Below are 18,942 nucleotides of genomic sequence, written 5' to 3'. Positions count from 1 at the left end.
CAAATATTCCCCAGTTAAGCAAATGCTATAGAATATACATTAAAAATTTATTTATAAAAAAACTGGAGCCATGATATAAAATTTCAAGAGGCAACACAATGTCATGAACCATGGTGCAGCTGTATGACAACACTCAGGGAAACCATGTAGACTATACTGAAGGGTAAGACACTGACACACTGACAGATGGGGGGCAATAAGTTACGTGTGTTTGAATGAATTTGAACTAATTTCGTGTTTACATTTGTTTTTGGATCAAGTAACTGCAGTGCAACAGCTCAGTACTGACCATCCTTCAACTATTTAACCACTGATAAGAAGCAGCAGGTACAAGAAAAAGCAAGATGATGAAAAGAAGACAAGGGAAGTAAAAATGAGACGCTGGCATTACCTTAAGAAGCATAAGCATAAAAAACATTTTAGTACTGCCGTGGGATGTATGTTTGCAGCACCTTTCCATGAAGTAGGAGTACTGTATCCGTACAGGGAAACCCTCTTTCCTGATGTGGATGGTCTCCATCATCCCAGCGTGCCTTAGCTGGGCCGACACATAGTCTACATCAAAGATCCCAGGAAGCTGACAGATGACAAAGATGACAGGTGAGATACAATATCACATATTATCTGCTAATGTTTACCAGTAAGTTAGCATCAGTATAAAGTATTTGTTGTTACCTTGACGTAGTTTGGCTTCAGACAACGAATAAAGGTAGTTTTGCATCTACGAGTTAAAAGAAATAACATTATTACGTTATTCACCATGGCACATCATTAACCTCCGACCTATATGCATGTAAAGAAACAGAGGTGAAATTTAATATTTAAAGAACACTAACAAGACGCACTGCAAATTTCAGGCATCTGGAACAAGTTTTAACCAGAATGTGTGATTGACATGTGTCCACGAAATGTCCTGATTTGAGCCATTCAGTCCGGTATGATGCCCAATTGTCTGGGGCCAGTGAAAGGAAAGGTCGGACCAGTAAGATCAGACAAGTGGTAAAACAGAGTGAAACTCTTTTTTTTCTGAGCAGATGACGGAAGGAGCTAAGGATGAGCTTTTCTCACTTTCCTCTCATCTCTGTTGAGAGTTGCACATGCCCAGTACCAACCAGGTACTTGGGAGAAAATGGTGGTGGGTAAACGTTTATAAGCTGAAGGGCAAGTGAGCATTACAATTATCCTGGCAACAAAAGTTTATTTGGGTGGCGTTGGAGGATGTGGCCATTTTCCAAACTCCAACTCAGTTTGCTTCAAGTTTAGGAGCATGGAGGATAAAACAGGGTCAGTTTTCATGACTGTTGACTTTAGTCTTTGTTGATATTTGATAAACTTTGATAAATACACCAAATTGTGGGGAATGTGAGAAATGACATTGGGCAGATAGACTGGTTGGGCAAGTGGATCAGAAATCTTACCTGACCTGGCAAGTTAAAAAAAAAAATGAAATTCCCCCTCCAGGCCTGCTTTAAAGAATGTCAAAATAGACCAACTTAACCTATATTAATACAAGTATTTTGTTTAACATTGTTTTCCCGCATAATATTTAAAATACACCCTCTGTAACAGGGTCTGGAAACAGATTTACTGTTTCTCCCTCATTGAGATATTTGCTTGCTATTGGTTTCGCATTTGTTCCCAATTTTCCTCTTTTCTCTTTCCTCTTTCCGCTTCCTGCTTTCCACTTTGTGCTTTTCGCTTTCTGCTTTTCACCAACATGCCAAGCTGACCTGTGAAAGAGCAGTAGCCATCAAGATGGTCAACATTACAATTAGAGGAAACATTGGAAAGATTCAACCATACTTGTTTGAGCCTAAGTCAAAAATCAGTGACTAGCAGACGCATCAGAATACTAAGTGTAGTTAGCATCTTTTCTATGTTTATGCTGTTTTTTAGCTTGTGGGCTAACTGGCAGTGGCTGACACAGTGTTAATGTTAGTGAAACATACAATAATATCTGCCATGATGGGGTTTTTGGTAGATAGTGGAAGGAAGCTTCAAGTTCTGCTTTACATCCAAAAACGGTTCATTCTGTTTGTAGTCAAAACTTTTACTATGCCAATGCTAACTCTGCTCTATGTAGGCCTACTGACATGTCCGCTCCACGCTGGAGGTTTCAGGATTCTTTGTTGGTATTTTGTCAAAGTTTGTTTCCCTGTTGATATGTTTGCCTTCCTCAGGCCCTGATCACACAGAAAGCATTCTGGCAGCTGGAGGTGGCTTTTTGTAATTGTTTTAAATGAGAATGAAGTTTTTTGCTCACTGTTTTTGTGTTGCTGTGTACCTCGTGTTTCTGTACTCTAGGTGCCTGGTGTTTTTGCCGGAGCGCTCTGAACTACTGGAGGTGACAAAACGTCATCTCTGCTTTTTTTTTTTTTTTCCATTGTCCAATAGGATGATTTTAGAGGCAGGCCTTTTGTGGTGGTCAGGACAACAAGTTTACAGTTGGTAAACAATGAAGGAGAAACTGGTGGTAGTGGTTGCTGGATACCCAGAGCTATACAACTTTACAAACCAGTTACCACCATCTCAATAGAAAACAGCAGGCGTGGAGGTAAAAAGTGCAGTACCTGTACTCCCCGTGATCCACCGTCTTTTTTAGGGTCTCATGTATCCACACAGATCTCTGTTTCTCTGTGCCCAACAAATTATTTGCTGACAGCCTCTTACCCTCAACCAGAGCCAGAGCAAGTACCCTCTGCCTGTCCATGCTAGAAACTAGCTACTACAAACTGTGAAATAAATGAAAATTAAAAATAAACGGTAGATTGATTACACAGGAAGGTTAGGGTAAGGAGGTGATGGGGTAGTTGCCTGGCAAAAATAAAAAGGCGCAGCAAGAGTTTTGCTACTAGTGGCATTCAATTTTTTTTTTTTAAAGGCTGTGTGGTGCCCCCTGCGTTTTTTTGCAACCTGCAAAATGCTTTCTGTGTGATCAGGGACTTAGAGAGCAAGTAACTCCTGTATTGGTGTTGTACCTAATCAAGCTAGCCTAAGGTACATTTGAATCTCAGCAGTGCACAGACATTGCCCCCTTTAGTAGAGAAATGTGACAACACATCTCTAGTGACAAACTTTGCACATATACAAGTGAGTAAAGTCAAAGTCAGACATTTTAGGAGACAGAAACAGAAGAAAAATACATTTTTAAGTGGAGGGGACTTTAGAGTTTAACCCTGGTATGATGTGTCTAATCTTGTGAAGTCTCCTGTAGAAATTCTGTCAGCGATGATTCACACCAAATCGTATTTCTTTCCATGATATTTACTAAACCCGATTTCTCCACAAACCACAGCTATTTAATTTTAAACACATGCAGTGAAATTGTATCTGTTCAAGTGACACTCAGTTGGCTTTCACACTGATCCACAGCTTTGGTGATGACGGCCCAGTGGCAGTCAGTGTGGTCAGCGTGCTGGTACCTCTCCAGACGGGTAGTGAGTTCAGTCAGGGACTGAAGGAAGTGTGAGGCGGCGGTAGAGGGCTGCTGGCGGAGGCCCCTCCCTCTCCAGCCCAGCTCTCTCTGCTGAATGTAAGCATCCTGAACCTTGCGGAACAGCTCCGACACCATCTGACAAATATGCAAGTTCATAGGTAAACTGACAAAATTCACTTGTCAATGTATGGCTTCACATGTGCAAGTGTGTTTTTAAAAGCCTATAATTATGTTAATTTTATGTTTATATACAGTATCTTCAAAATGATCACTTCTGTATTCAATGCTGCCCAGAAAATTGTACTCTCATAACTAGAATACCGCTAGTAAAGACACCCCTAATAAAACACTTGTTTATTTCATTGCCTTGTGCTTATTCATTGTTTTGTTTTTTTGTATTGTGGCAATACATATAGAAGCACAATGCATTCACCAAAGTGAAACAAAAACAGACATTTTCTTGTAATTTTACTTTATTCTATTTTGTAATGATGCAGCCCAGTTGCCAGAATAAAATGTTGGCATTGTAAGTTTCTGCAAACCACAGCTACCGTATATTTCATTTGTATGCTTCAGATGTAGTTCGGCTTATATGTATATGAGCTGAGTTGAGTTGAGTAGCAGTTGAGTATATGAGTCATCAGAAGAAGGTTAGGGTTGATAGCATGACACCTCGACAATACCAGTGTTAGGGGCCATACACATGCCGTGTCTTTTGCGCCCTCAAATTCATTGTTTTTATTGTAGACATGCGGCAGGCCGGTCAAAGGCCAGAGCAGTGCCGTTGCATTGAGTTCCCGAGTGCCTATTTTTTAGGGTTCAACGACTGCGCCCTGAGATAAACAGAGTTCAACTTTTGGAACATCCTATTGCAGCCAGCAGATAGCTTTCCCTTCATCCATAAACATCAGTCTGTGGTAAATATGGAGAAGAAGTTAATCATTTTAGTATAGAGCCTTACATCTGTCCCACAGACAATGGGCCTACACACAAACAGCGCCAGGAGATCAGCCCTGCACCCAGGATTTCAGGTAAATAGGCTACATTATGGTGCTTATTAAGGTTGCCTATCGACATCAGACACAACCTGACACTGCGCTTTTGAAAACGGGCACAGAAAAGGCACAACAGTAGCCCCCAGCACCTTACCTTGCATTTTCCTGGCAGTTAAAGACATGGCATTTGTAAGGCCACATAGAGACCAACCAAAACAAGTGTTTTAGAACAAGACTTGTGGGCAGGGCAGGCCCTCGCAATTTGGCCTTGTGCCCTTGAAAAAAATATCTGCCCTAAGGCCACAGTGGCCTTGATGCCCCGCCCGCAGTGCCCCAGGTGATTTTGCGGTTTTCTCCTCTGCCTCTTTCCCGTCAACACGGCTTTGACACCTGTGTCTTTTGAGAAAAAAAATGCGTCTTTTGATGACATTCTGGATTCTTATTGGGCAACATCAAATGAGACGATGCGTACATCACCAGTGGTGGGTTTGATTCGAGCCTGGCATGAACCACTCGGACGGACTATAACAACAGTTTGACACCAATCTATCACCGGCCAACCACGGAGGGAGAGGTCCCTTAAAAAAGCTTTGAAGATGCGGCTAAAAACTGCAATAATTTTTACAGATTTTGAAAAAGCAGAGTAATGGACTTCATAATTTGCAATAGATTTAAATGTACAAAAGTTTCTTCAGTATTGGGGCTATATTTTGGTTAAAGTGGTGAAGCTGTACCACATATGGTTGATTTGTTATGAATTTTCAAGGTTTTAAACTTTAGATGCTTGCTGTAGCGCCACCATAAGGACTATTGGCTTGTGTTTGCAGCTGAGACAATCTGGCATAGGACTGGACCTTTGTGCAAATAATTAAATGCATGAATGAATTAAAAGTTAAAAAAATTCTTGTTTGCTTGAGCTTGTTTTCATTTCACAGATAGTTATACATCCTTAGTCCTTAAATTAAATACATTATGGATATAGACTTAAGACTTGGCCCTTGTGCCTTCAAAAAAATTGACAACACGAAAGGCCAAGTGCACTTGCCCCTAAAATGACGAAATTCCAGGCCTCTTTGTGGGCATGTCCAGCTGTGTTTGCTAGCGACCAAACCGGGTATTTTAAGACAAAAAATCATGGACTATCGAATAGAATAATGAACGAAGCCACAGCCAAGATGAAACAATGTGTGGACTCCTGTTTTGAAGCCTGAAGTTTAGCATTTCAGCCCTCACCATCTTGGATGTTTGGAGTCAGATGTAACCTTATATGGATGAGAGGGTGGAACTGTGGAGGGATGGATTTGACTCACAGACTTTGGTGATGCTGGGGTGTCGGTGGCTTAGTGGATAGAGCTGGCGACCAGTGTACAAGGTTGTTGCCGCAGGGGCACGAGGACTGTTTTAGAGCCAGCCTCAAGTGGTCATTTAATAAACTGCAGGTTTTGGCACTTCTGCATTGGCTTCATTTTTCAGCCATGGAGGTTTTCGCTTGGTAAAAACATGATATTTTCCTAACCTTAACCAAGTGGTTTTTGTGCCTAAACCTTACCACATGATTAGCACAACATTGTCACAACATAAAATTGATAATTGAAACGCAAAGAAATGCAAAATTCTAACATATTCACTATAAATGAAATTTACAAATGTAATATACTTGGTCTGCAGAAATGTACAATGCCAACATGTATTCTGGGAGACTGGGACGCTGTATGAGTTTAATGCCAGTTTTTTCACCTTTAAGCGACTCCTGGCAAAAAGCTCCACCACTTCTGTCCTGAACTGGTCGTGGTTCTTATTCAGGAAATTATGAACCTGGAAAAAGAGTATTTTTTCAGCCCAGATGTGTTTGCAGCACAGGCTGCTGTTTGACAGATCTGCTGTTTATAGCAGCATGCTGCACCTGATACCTGATAAGTGACAGCTCCAGCGTAGTGATAGACAGTGAAGACTGGCATTGGGTTCTTGGGCTTGGCATAGTAGGGGCTGTTCCCATGGTGGTAGTGGCACTTCTGGAGGAAGGTGTGGTCAGTGGCCTGATGAAAAATCAAAGAGGAACAATACAAAAATTACACACAGATTTACTTTTCAATATTTTACACTCCATCAAGGTCTAATGTAAAATGAAATGGAAACATTGTCTTTACACTCCTGAATTCCTGCCTGTCTTCCACACCCACCTCATCAAGGCAACTCAGGTCACCTGTTTCTGATGACACCTTGCCAGTATAAATACTCCAGCCTCACAGATTGTACTTGTCAGATTGTTGGTTATCATTCTCATGGAAGACTTTCCAGAGTTTCCTTCTGGACTGCTTCCCTGTTGTTGACCTTGCCTGCCTCTGACTCTCCTGCTTCGCCTGCTCCCTGGTAAACAACTCAACCTTCTGTCCTCAACCAAGAGCTCTGCTTTTGCCTTCCTGGTTTCTGTTTGCCTGTTCCACGTGGCTGTCTGAAAGAACTTCTAGTCAGCTCTTCGTCGTTAGTTTACTTGTTCTGCTTGCTGTGTTTTCCTGAGCTGTGGAGTGACTTGCCATGTGGCTGCATAAACCGCCTTTGTGTGTGCACCACGGAGTCTTCATGTGAGTTTACTTGCTTGTGTTTTCCAGAACTGTGGAGTGATTTGCCATGTGGCGGCATACACGGACGTTGCATGGTTTGCATGTGAGATTGCTCTCCTTCATTACTGGTGCCTCGACTCCTCTGCTTGCCTGACGATGTCTCCCGTCTGCTTCCTCATGATACCGCTACACACAATTGAACTGTTTGGTGCATGTGTGCATCCGGTGGACGCCAGAGATTCTCCTGCTCCCTATTTCGGCATGGCTTGCCAAAGCTTCTGAAATGAACCTTTGCCTCGGGAGGCCTCAAGCTGATTAGTTGAGCTTTGTCACTGTTTCACTTGCCTCCTTATTCTTTGTGTTGTGAAGTGGTTTATTAAAGACAAAACACAGACACATAGACTATGGACTATGTGGTTTGAACCCAATAACAGCACCACAGGTGCTGAAACACACACAACCCTGACAGTTTCAGGGTGTGTGTCTGTACCTGCGGGAGGCAGGTCTGATCGTCCAGTATGCGGAGAATGCCGTGTGGTCTGGAGGAGATCAGCTCCAGACAGGAGTGGAAGTTCTTGATTGGCATCGGATACCACTGAATCTGCTCTGCACTGTACTCCTCCTGCATGCACACACACACACACACACACACAGACTACACTCAGTTTGTGAAGTGTGTGAAGGCATTTATTGAAGATGGTATTGAAAATATAAGTTGTTCTTAGTAATGGCTTATAACCGATCTATAGCGAACTAACCATCATCTACTGATAATGCCATTAGTCTCTGCTTATAAACCGTTTATTAAGGGTGACTTATTAAAAAGTGGTGTGTTGAGGGTCAGTTGATCTTAATCGATCTACAGACCACTGACCTGCTCTTGGGAGATCACTGCCTTGGTGACAAAATGCTGCAGCTGCTCATTGGCAAAGTTGATACACAGCTGCTCAAAGCTGTTCACTCCCAGGTCCTGCAGAGGAACACGAAAACACTGTGATGTCACATCCATCACCACAAACAAATGCTCAGTTACTTTTCAGTTTCCAGATCTCAGTCCAGGCATAATACAAACCTCAAACCCGTAAATGTCGACTATGCCCACTGTGCTGTCCATCTCTGTGGGGCTCAGCCAGTCATTGATTTGCTCTAACAACCAGTCAAACAGCACTGAGTATAAGGCTTTGGCAATGGCATCTCTGCAAGAAAGAATGAGGAGAGATGCCAAACACTGTCCATGTTCTACATTCACATACAGTAAAATCAAATTCTAATTAACTCATGATACTATTGTAATTGAACATTCATGGGCCAAATGATCTATTCCGCAAACACAGTGATAGTCACTTACTTGTGCAGCAACAGCTTTGGTTCATTTAGTTTGCTTTATGTAGTTGACATTTGACATTTGCCACTTATCTGGGCAACCAAGCATGGATGGATGGATGGATGAATGGATGGATGGATGGATTTCTCCAAATGATTACTTTAAATTGTGGTTTGACAGACTTGTCTGCTATTTGTGCTTACCTCCAGTCTACATCAACATTTGAGGACATTTTCTTACCTGTATTCTATGGCACTTTCCACAGACAGAGGGCAGTATATCCTGTCATAGGTTGTCTCCTGGGAATAAAAAAAGCTAATCAATGTGCACATGTGCAGAAAAATGGGTGAAAGAAAAGGCATGACTGGTGCATGGGTCTACTGACCGTGACTCTGTGAGTGATGACAGTCTGCAGGGCCTCAGAGGAAATCTGCAACAAGGAGCCAACCCTCCTGACCTCAGCCTCGCTGAAGATTCGAGCCACCTCAAATGACTCGCTCTGAAGCAAAAGCACCAACTGATGTGTGAAAACAACGTCTAATATCTCACTAACTCACACACACATACACACACACACACACACACACACACACACACACACCTCATAGGAGCTGAAGCAGACATTGCCGAGCTGCAGGATAGAGGAGAGGATGGCCCAGATGGTGGAGATCTGGTCAGCATGCAGACCAATGGTCTCAAAGCACTGAACCAAAAGCTGGAAGTCCTGCTTGTCCTGCTTCCCCTTCAATTCACAGGCACCACCCTGGAGGAGGACAGATGTGTGATGTATAATGGCTGAAGAGGAAAGGGAAACTACAAAAATCAGGGATGAAGAATGGTTCTGTGTTTATTGATGTACTTGGTTAAGGTAGTAATAGGTCTCGGCTCCTTGCAGGTAGAGCTCCTGTTTGTCCCAGTCGTTCATACCTGCCAGCAGCTCATAGAACACATGGTAGTTCCTCTCCTCATTGGCCTACAAGGGAAATGAAACAAGAACTAGACAGTGACATCAACTGAGTTCATTTGATGTCAACCCAAAACTGTTGGCATTAGAAGTTTTTGCATGGATATGTTACATTTGTACGCCACTATGTGGCAAATATGTTAAAACTTATGTTTCTTTATGTTGCAACAATGCTGTGGTTAACGTGTGGTTAGGTTTAGGCACAAAAACCACTTGGTTATGGTGAAGAAAAGATTATGTTTTGGTTTAAAATACCCAATTTTGGGGCACAATTCCCGCTGGAAACACAGTGATGTCTTGGTAGAAACAACTGTTTTTCATGGCACTATTTCTAGTGGAAACACAGCAGTGGGTCACTGTTGGAAACAGTGCAATGACTCAGCGTCCCGTCTAGGTGTTGCCATCTATCATTTCCTCCACTTCCCATTACATGACTTTAGAAATGCTGATTTGATATGTGTGAAACATACAAATGTAACATATCCTTGATTTGCAGAAACATCCAATGGCAACATTTTCCTCTGGTGATAAACCACAGTGCCAGAAACATCAACATAAAGAAACACATACAAATCTGAGGCTGTACTGGCTGTATTGTCCACTCAGTTACACTCCACACTTGTAGGAAGGAATGTAGAAATTAAGATCAAAGGTAATCAAGAGACAAGATTAACTGCCTGATGATTTGAACTAACAACTGCAGCTGAGGCAGATGGGAAAGTCTTTAGTTTTTCAGGTATTTGGTCATAACCCAATCTATTGGACAAATTACATTTTTGACCTAATGATGGTGCTAGAGGAAAAGTTAGGGGATCATTAAAGTTAGTACAATTCATCCTGTAGGGATCATGAACCTCTGGACCAAGTATTTAATGGCAATCCATCCAAGATTTGTCATGACATTTCACCCGGAACCCAAAAACTGCTAGCTAAAGGGAAAGTCATAAAGATTCATCCTCTGTGAACCATGAATGTCTTTACCAAATGATGTGGCAGTCCTTTCAGTAGATGTTGTGATATTTCATTAGGTAATTTAAAACTCTGACCTGTTGGTGGCGCTTGGTGAAAAGCCAGGGGATCACCAAGTTCACTAGTATTCAGTCTCTGGGGAGCATGAATACATGAACCTCTGTTCCAAATTTCAAGGCTATCACTCAAATAGTTGTCAAATTAGTCAACCTCATGATGTAGAGATATTTTGCTCAATGACTGAAAACTTTGACCTGCTGATAGTCCTAAAGGAAAATTCAAGAGATCACCAAAGTTATTGTATTTCCAACTCTGGGGATCACGATTATCCATATGAAATTTTAAAATGATCGATTTGACATTTGCCAAGATTCAATTTTGGACCAAATTGTTGGACAGACCAACCAACCAACCGACCAGCATTTTTATCCCTCAAGCTGTGCTAACATGGCTAAAAACTGAGGATCGACAAGCTATAGGTATCTTCTATCAAGCTAGGAAAGCTGAGCCTCTAATTCATTTTCCAAGAAGCAAAAGCACTCAACCAGAAAAGGAACTTGAGACTTTTTCCTACAAGTAAACACAAGCAAGCCAAATGTGACAAATAGCTGATCACTCAATCATTTACACAGTGACAAATTGTCCAGCACTATTCATGCTGTCAGTGCCAAAGCCAATGTGATGTATTGCTTTTATGTGTCTTATAATCTATTTGAACCTCATTAAAGTAGCTTCTCCAGCAAATGTAACATCATGGTGTCCTCCATGATGTCTATTTGAGCACACAGCACACCTCACTCAATGTCCTCACCTGAAAGACAACCCTGGATTTCTCAAGGAGGTATTTGGACAGCGAGGTCCCTACAACAACCCCACTGTCAACCAAGAGGAAAGACAGTCGAAAAATAAAACAGCTGCAACAAGTCCTTTCAGGGGGCGTAACAAAGGAATATATGTTAAAACAACAAAAGATACTTCCAGATATTTGGACTCACTGGAGAATGTGGATATGGAGGTACTTGCCAAAGCGGCTGGAGTTGTTGTTGAGAATGGTCTTGGCATTCCCAAAACTCTCCAGGATGGGAAAGACCTCCATGGGCTGGAAGAGGAAGACATAAACGGGGTTTAGGACTGACAGGTACTGTACATCCACCAACAAGTTGCAGTGTTGCTAACTAATAACACTTTACACTAATTAAGGTTTTATTTTAATTACCTGTCGCAGGTTGTCGTTTCTGCCCTGATACATAGAGCTGAGGTAGTGGACTATCAGCTTAGTAGCTTCAGTCTTTCCTGAACCACTCTGGCCACTACACAAGAAATAAAAATCACCCGAAAAATTGGAAACTGAGCAACAAAAGTCCTTGTCTCGATGTGAAACAGGGAAGCTGCTGCCCATGGTTGGCACCTTAACCTTTAGGCCACCAGGGCATCCAATGACTAGACAAGATTATAGATGATGGAAAAGAACAGGTATTTTGCTTAAAACCTGATTCAGCAAAGACAAAATGCACAAAAACTGCATCGAAATAGACTATATATGATAGAATCGTCGTTCTTGTCAGTACCTTATGATGATGCACTGCTCCTGTGTGGAGGCTTGAGACTGACTAAAAGCGACATCGGCTATGGCATACACATGGCTAAAGCAGAGAACAACAGAAAGTCAAACATTAGCAATAAAAAACATGAAAAAATATACTGATATACTGAAGGGACTAAAACCTTTGGTGAGACACGCTGACAGTTGTAATTAAAAGTGTAATGAGAGAAGGCAGAATAATGGACGGCAATGTGAGAATTGTTTGCTCACGGTGGGTTTCTCTGCTGCTCTTTGCCCTGGTATTTCTGTCTCAGTTCCTCTGTGTAGATGTTAAGGGGCTTGAAGGGGTTAATGGACAGCAGCATGTTTCCAATGTAAGTCTAGGAATAAAGAAAATGTCTGCAGGCATTCAGAGAATACGCACAACAGGTACAACAAGGTGTCTGCAATATTAATAGCTGACAAGTTGTGGTAGTGACCTATTTGTCTGTGATTTGATATGTTATTGTTGTTTTTCATTTACCAAGATGATTGCTGAGATTTAACTATCATGTATTCATTTGTGGTCCTCCTTGATAAATTTGTTCAGTGTTATTTTTTTCTCTCACTTTATTGCCCCCGCCAAGGAGGTTATGTTTTTGCCGGTGTTGGTCTGTTTGTCTGTTTGTCTGCAAAATAACTCAAAAAGTAAGTTCTGAACAGATTTTGATGAAATTTTCAGGAAAGGTTGATAATGGGACAAGGAACAGATGATAAAATTTTGGTGGTGATCGGTTGAAGCGAAGTGGATAAAATAATAAAATGGCGGGAAATCCGAGCTGCTTGGCGGAGGTCTGCGCTCTCCAAGTGCTCTAGTTCTGTCTTGTTTCAGGTTTTATGTAAGTTGTTTCCAAATCCTCTTTTATCCTAATCCTAGAACATTTTACCTGCTTCAAAATGCGTAATGAAATAATAATAGTAATGAAACTTACATAAATACAGTCACGTTGGAACCTCTTCTTCAGATTCAGAAGCACAGAGCTCTCACACACCTCTCTATGAACATAAGACAAACAGGTTGAAATAAGAGCATATTTGAACTGGACTCAAGGTACTGTGTGTGCGTGCGTGTGGGTAGGTGGGTATGACTTAGGCTACCTTCAGGGACACATTTCAGACCTAAGACCAGTTATTTGCGGATGGCTTGTCCAACTGAGGACAAAAGCTGTACCTGAATTTTAAAAAAGCTGATTTTGGGGCCAGTTGTTAAGGTTAAATTAGGGCAAAGTTAGGGTTAGACAAGTGAGGTTAGGGTTAGGGGTTACTCTCCAGGAAATGAATGTAAGTCTAGGGTAGTTTCCCCAAAATTAACCTAAGTAACATGTGTGAACTCACTCCAGCTGGGACAGATCCTCCACCTCATCCACCTCTACAGTTCTTTTGCTGCCAGGCATCACCATCTGAAAAAGGCAGAGACATGAGCAGCTATGAGGACATAAGTCAACATTAGAGCCCTCCACCCTGCATTCAAAACATCGTTTCAGTCAAGACCATTAACTTTAGACAGCTTTGCCCTTACCTGCTCTCCACAGCCATCTTCTAGTCTCGCTAACATTGAATTAGATGCATTCTTCGAAAAGTCAATGAACCTTCTCCAGAGCCCTTTCTAAGATGTGTTTTGTTTCTGCACTTCCCTGCTGCTAATGGTCCACTACACTCATAAACTTTGCACAGCAGGTAACCAATCCACTTGCAGCGGTGGAGCAGTGTGATAGCTGATATACTGCAATCTCATAGCAGCGTGCTGCGGTGTGATGTATGCTCTATTGTATCTACATAGACCAGGAAATAAATAAACCAGTAAGTCTTTTATTTCCTATTGTCTTGTGTGCACACAGGCTATAAGTGAGGAAGTAGAACTGATATACTGATATTCCAACCCTTTGACATTAGACAATGGTAGTTAAACTTTTCTGGATTGGAAGTTATGTTTGTCTCTTTGGTTTAAAGGAAAATGCTGCTTGACAAACTAAAGGGAGAAGTTAGTAACAGGGCAAACACTGAAACTCACCAGTGCTACAATGTTGTAATAACATAGAGAATGGCCGATGTGCAAGGCAGTCTTTTGCTGCTGACTGCAGAGCCAAAGCATAGGGGCATGTGTCAGTCTGTTAGTCAGTCAGATGAACATTCTGTCACTTTGTTCCAGACTGGACAGGCACTGGATATTTTGCCATGTAATGTGGTATGAATACTAATGAAGATGACATTTGAGTCTAGTACCACCATCAGGTCAACATTAAGACCTCCTAACCTGATGTGCAGGTTCAAAAAAGGGCAGGCACTTTCAAAAAATACTAATAAACCAGGTGTCCTTCCTCACAGAATGTTGACTGGCCAAAATACTAATGGTTCAGAGACAAACAAATTACTTGAAGCCTGACAAGATTTTCACATGATGGTGCAATATTGTGAGAATCCAGAAAAGATCTCGCCTTGACAAGCACTGTGGTTGACTTTCAGACTTTTACACAAGATGTTTCAATTGCCACTGGCTCTGTTTTTGCTCCCCCTGTTCACTGCCTGCTTTGGAGACAAGATCCTGGAGCTATATTTGGGAGCTGATGCTAACTGTGAGTTCCAGGTACTTACAAGGGTCGATGGCAGTGATGTCTATTATGATTGGTAAAGCAGATGTTACTGTCACATCACAACAAGGTAGAACACAACAGACACATCTACAGTAACCACCATTTTACTACTGCATCTGTATCAGTTAGCACAACTAATATTTTCAGTGGTCTGCACACCTGTAGTGCACAACACAGGACTTTGGGGGCAAATGCACACTGTGGTTGATTGGTTTCATTGCAACTTTATCAATTGGTTCATCAAGATGCATTGTGATTCAATCACTCAAACCACTTGCTGAGGTCGTCTGGGACGCTTTGACCATGCTAATGCGTCCTGATGCATCCCCAACAAGAACTATATCATCACTGCAGGCCTTAGTGGTTGTTTTGGTGACAGCGCGCCAATGTTCAATAACTTGCACATTTAACATCAAGTTGAACAAAGTGTTCAACATCATTTTGCCCTATGGAATGAGACATGTTGAATTCTGCCAACAGCGATATCTTCATTTTTACCAACACAGCAACTAACATGACTAGCTAGCAGCTAGCGAGAGCGTGAATGAAAGAACTGTGTGCAGGGCCCTTTGACCTCCTATTGTAACTAATGTAGGCAGTAACAAAATATGAACACAAAAGATCAGTTGGAGATGCACAATAGACCCAGGTGTGCATGGTGATGTGTCTTGACTGTCCTCTTGTGTTCACCAGGTGTAAACGTTCCTATCTGGGTACAGATTACGTCTACACAGTCATTACTCTGGCTGTTTGTGTTGAAAAAAATATGGACTGCACAATTAATCCAGTGGCAACAAATGGGGTTTAGTAAAGATTGGCTAAAATTTGCTTTGCATTTAAGCCGAATGTGAATCTGAATGTGCCTAAAGCCTGGTATACACTGTGCAATTTTGGGCAGGACAGGACAGGACTTTCTCTCAATGCAGCATTAATACCTGTGTGCAGACCAGACGACTCTCCAGCATCTCCTGGGTGGGGTCATCTGATTCCCAGGGGCCCCTCCCATTGTGGGCAGGAATGGTCCTGGCCTGGCCCTCATCATCATAGACTGTCCACTTGGTTAGCTTCTCCACTGTCTGGTGGGGCAGCAGGTTCTCAGCACGCAGCCAGTCCTGATCCCACACACAGCAAAGACAGATGATTGACCTTAAAAAGAATCATTGGATCACACTGATTCAACTAAATTCAACAAATCTTTTTCACACTCCCTCTATTGGCATTTCTTTAAGCTTTGTATAAGTGACAGAAAGCAGTTTCTTTGTCATCATTCCATACCAGTATTTTTAATGAAGCATCATGCTCTAAAAATGTATCACCTACCTGAGGGTCTCCACTCATCCTTGGGTTCCCAGCCCAGTGCACGTCTGGTTGGGTGATGGCATACATTCCCCCCTCACCCATCAACTGGGCTACTTCCCTGTCTGCCTCTTCTTCATACAGGGACCGGACACCAGGCATCACAGCATTTGCCTCCCCATTTGGAAAGGGCTGAGTAGTGGACCTGGGAATCCCAGCTGCAGCCTCGCTTTCTGAATCTGGTCCCTTGGCCCGAGTCGGCCCTGACAAGGACATCTTGGTCGGGTTGATCTGGGAGGGGTTCAGTTTCCCTCTTGCAGCCAGTAGCACACTGACTCTATCTTGATTGTTGTGGGCATGTCTCCTGTTTCTATCCTCGGTGCTGGATGGTCCCTCTGGTGTACCACTGGAGCCAGGGCTCCTCTCTGCCACATCTGCACCTGACTGTAACCCTCCAGGCAAGGACTTCTTGATGGACTTCAGGAGGCTGAGATCTGGTTTTACAGGGAGCACAAGCCTGGCACCTGGTTTTGGGGGTTTGGGCTGTGATGTAGTGGGTTCTCCTGATGGTCCAGTGGTACTTGATGGAGTAGAAGATCCAGGAGCTGCTTGGGGCTCCTCTGCTGTCTTTGCCTTTCCCAGTTTGTTCATCCTGGGGAGTACCACAGCATATTTGGCCTCTACCTCTTTCTCTCCAACTGGGACTGCTTCCTCCCCTCCCTCCTCTGCCTTTCCCTGAAGGCTGGCATTCTCTTTCCCCATTTTGTCCACAGAAGACCTTCTACTTTTACCGGCCAAGCTGGTTTTACTGGCAACTCTCATGGCCATCCTGTGTTTGAGGATATTGCCCTTAGATTTTCTGGGGCCTTGCTTCTGTTTTATTGATCGAAGGGAAAGCCAGTGGGAAATCCCGATGGCTTTAGTCCAAGCAGAAAGCTTCTTTCTCATATTCAACCCCCGTGGCACATTTTTCTGAATCCAACCGGACACTCGACGAAGAGTGGTCATACCTTTTCTTCGCACTATCAAACATTCCTTGGGTTTGCTGGACGCTCCATCAGCGGCTTCACTCTCTGATGTTTCCTCGTCAGCCTTCGTTAGCATCTTATTTGCTTTGTTTCGGAGAGATGCCATCTTGACTTTCCCCAAGAGCAATCCCTGTGGCCGCCCTTTGACGGTACTTCCAGCGTCCTGCTGCTCCTCAGGCTCCAGAATGGCTTTGAGATCCTTACCTTTGGCTTTGAGAAGCATTATTCGGTTTTGGCCTTTGATGGCTTTGGTCAGTATTGGTTCAGCCTTCTCCTCCTCTACCTCATCTGGATCTGCCTCTACAGGAGCATCTTTCTCATTTATATTTTCATCTTCTTTGTTGGTGGGAGGATCTTTTGTTGGTTGAGTCTCCTCTGTTGTAGAACTTGGTTTGTCCTCTTTTTGTTGTTTCTTTTTGTTCTTTTTTTCTTCCTTGGCTTTTTGTTTGGCTTCCTTTTCTAACCTCTGCTTCTCTGCTTTGGCTCTCTGTTTCTCAGCCTTCTCTGCCTGCTTATCTGCTTTTGTTTTTTTAAACATCTTGTATTTTGGTGCTTGTGCAGGCTTCGAGGGACGGGGAGTTTGTCTGCGTCGTCTGCAGGCTGTATCAGCTGGTGGCTTTTCAGATGTGTCCTGGGTTATCGCCCTGTCTTCAACCACATCACTGATGACCGCCTCAAATACTTCAACTTCCTTGTTGTTTTCCTCTTCTTCTTCACTGGAAGTGGCTGGTTCACTTCTGGATTTGACTTCCTCTGAAAGCTCTCTGTCCGATCCCTCGCTTGCTGTCTGTCCTGTATCTCTTTGAGTATCCGATGCCTCCTCAGCCTCCTCAGCCTCTTCTTCACTGCTTTCCTCACTCCCATGTGTCTCAGATGGCTCTGTTTTACTGCCCTGCTCCTCCTCTTTCTCATCGTTACTAGTTTCCTCTTCCGTCACCTCCTCTGAGCTTCCTGCATCGCTCTCTGATTCCTCCTCCTCACTCTCTGTCACTTTGTCACTTCTCTTGTTCTCAGGCTTGGTGGGGAGGTTGTTGTTGATCCTCCCTTGTATGGTTGGGGCTGCTTTTAGTGGAAGTTTAAGTTTAGTTGTCTTGTTTATTCCTGTCTTACTATCTTTGTTATGTTGACCCTTTTCACGATTTACAGTTGTTCCGTTTCCTAGCGTGCTTCCTGCTTGTTTCTGTGGTTCTGGACTTCTCTTTTTACTTGGATCTGCTTTATTCCTTCCACTGCTCTTCGCCTTATCTGTCTTTCTGTACTCAGGAGTTGGTGAATTCCCTCTAACTTTTTGTTTTCCATTAGGCACTTTAGAGGGAGACTGAGGTGGTCTGGAAACATTCTGTCTCACTTTTTTCTGTTGATCTCCTGCCCTCTGCTTTGTGGCATTTATTCTACCTTGGGACTTGACTGGTGACATGGCTAACAATTCTTCAGGGATGAAATTACCTAAAGAACAGAACAACTCTTTAACATAAACAAATAAAGTTAATAAAAATAAAAATAAATAATGTTTATACAAATATAAATAAATAAATAAATATCAATAACACACTTTGACAGATAAGTTAGCCACTCAATTAAATGAACAATCTCGAGCTGTAAGTTGAGTAACATGTCTGTCAAACGCAGTGTAACCAGGTCCTTGGCTCAATCCATCAGCATCTATACCAGGTTTCACACTTTAAGTCCCTGATCCTTGTCCTGAGGCTAAAGACACTCAGGTCAGACCTCGTTTAGCCACAACTAAGCTGATGTGCTATCTAACAGTCATTACCAGGTTAAGTTTAAGGGCTGCTGTGCATCACCATCAAAACAAAATTGACAATGAATCAATAAGACAAGGCAAAAGCACAGCAAAAGGGACTCTTTTCTATGCTGGATGGAAATGACTCCACTTCCTTTTTGTAACAGCAAACTGCTATTATCTGCAGGTTAAATCTAAATGGCAGTGAAAGGCTATCTTTAGATCTGCCTAAATGTAGTTGTATAGCCTGCGCACCCTGGGGGGAAAGCAGTGAGAGCTCATTTCAGTGTAATATAGCTTACCAGGCTTCTCAGGTGAAACCCAGGCATGGCTGGGGGGCTGCAAAGTGCTCCGGTTTGTCCTCGAGAGCTGGTGTCACAGATACAAACACGCACCCATGCTCGGGAGGAGAGCTGAGGGGAAGTTACACACCAGTATCCCACCCACTAACA

General features: G+C 42.8%; 1 protein-coding gene across 1 annotated transcript in view; it reads right to left on the bottom strand.

Moving 5' to 3' along the window:
* myo15b (myosin XVB) overlaps positions 1 to 18,163 on the bottom strand; it is an 83,554-nt gene extending 65,391 nt beyond the window's left edge. Inside the window, exons 1-21 of the mRNA XM_078163656.1 lie at positions 15,743 to 18,163; positions 15,358 to 15,534; positions 13,167 to 13,231; positions 12,764 to 12,827; positions 12,063 to 12,172; positions 11,818 to 11,892; positions 11,466 to 11,559; positions 11,245 to 11,348; positions 11,061 to 11,124; positions 9,176 to 9,289; positions 8,918 to 9,079; positions 8,702 to 8,815; positions 8,557 to 8,615; positions 8,065 to 8,188; positions 7,867 to 7,962; positions 7,483 to 7,614; positions 6,342 to 6,467; positions 6,169 to 6,246; positions 3,363 to 3,571; positions 676 to 721; positions 453 to 577 (exon numbers count right to left, since the gene is read on the bottom strand). Of these exons, the coding sequence (XP_078019782.1) occupies positions 453 to 577; positions 676 to 721; positions 3,363 to 3,571; positions 6,169 to 6,246; positions 6,342 to 6,467; positions 7,483 to 7,614; positions 7,867 to 7,962; positions 8,065 to 8,188; positions 8,557 to 8,615; positions 8,702 to 8,815; positions 8,918 to 9,079; positions 9,176 to 9,289; positions 11,061 to 11,124; positions 11,245 to 11,348; positions 11,466 to 11,559; positions 11,818 to 11,892; positions 12,063 to 12,172; positions 12,764 to 12,827; positions 13,167 to 13,231; positions 15,358 to 15,534; positions 15,743 to 18,163 (4,559 nt within the window). The remainder of the gene's footprint in view (positions 1 to 452; positions 578 to 675; positions 722 to 3,362; positions 3,572 to 6,168; positions 6,247 to 6,341; positions 6,468 to 7,482; positions 7,615 to 7,866; positions 7,963 to 8,064; positions 8,189 to 8,556; positions 8,616 to 8,701; positions 8,816 to 8,917; positions 9,080 to 9,175; positions 9,290 to 11,060; positions 11,125 to 11,244; positions 11,349 to 11,465; positions 11,560 to 11,817; positions 11,893 to 12,062; positions 12,173 to 12,763; positions 12,828 to 13,166; positions 13,232 to 15,357; positions 15,535 to 15,742) is intronic.
* Between the last annotated feature and the right edge of the window lie 779 nt (positions 18,164 to 18,942).

This window comes from Epinephelus lanceolatus, chromosome 21 (genome assembly GCF_041903045.1).
Source record: "Epinephelus lanceolatus isolate andai-2023 chromosome 21, ASM4190304v1, whole genome shotgun sequence".
NCBI lineage: Eukaryota > Metazoa > Chordata > Actinopteri > Perciformes > Serranidae > Epinephelus > Epinephelus lanceolatus.
Note: the sequence above shows the minus strand (reverse complement) of the source record. Positions and strands in the feature narration are given on the sequence as shown.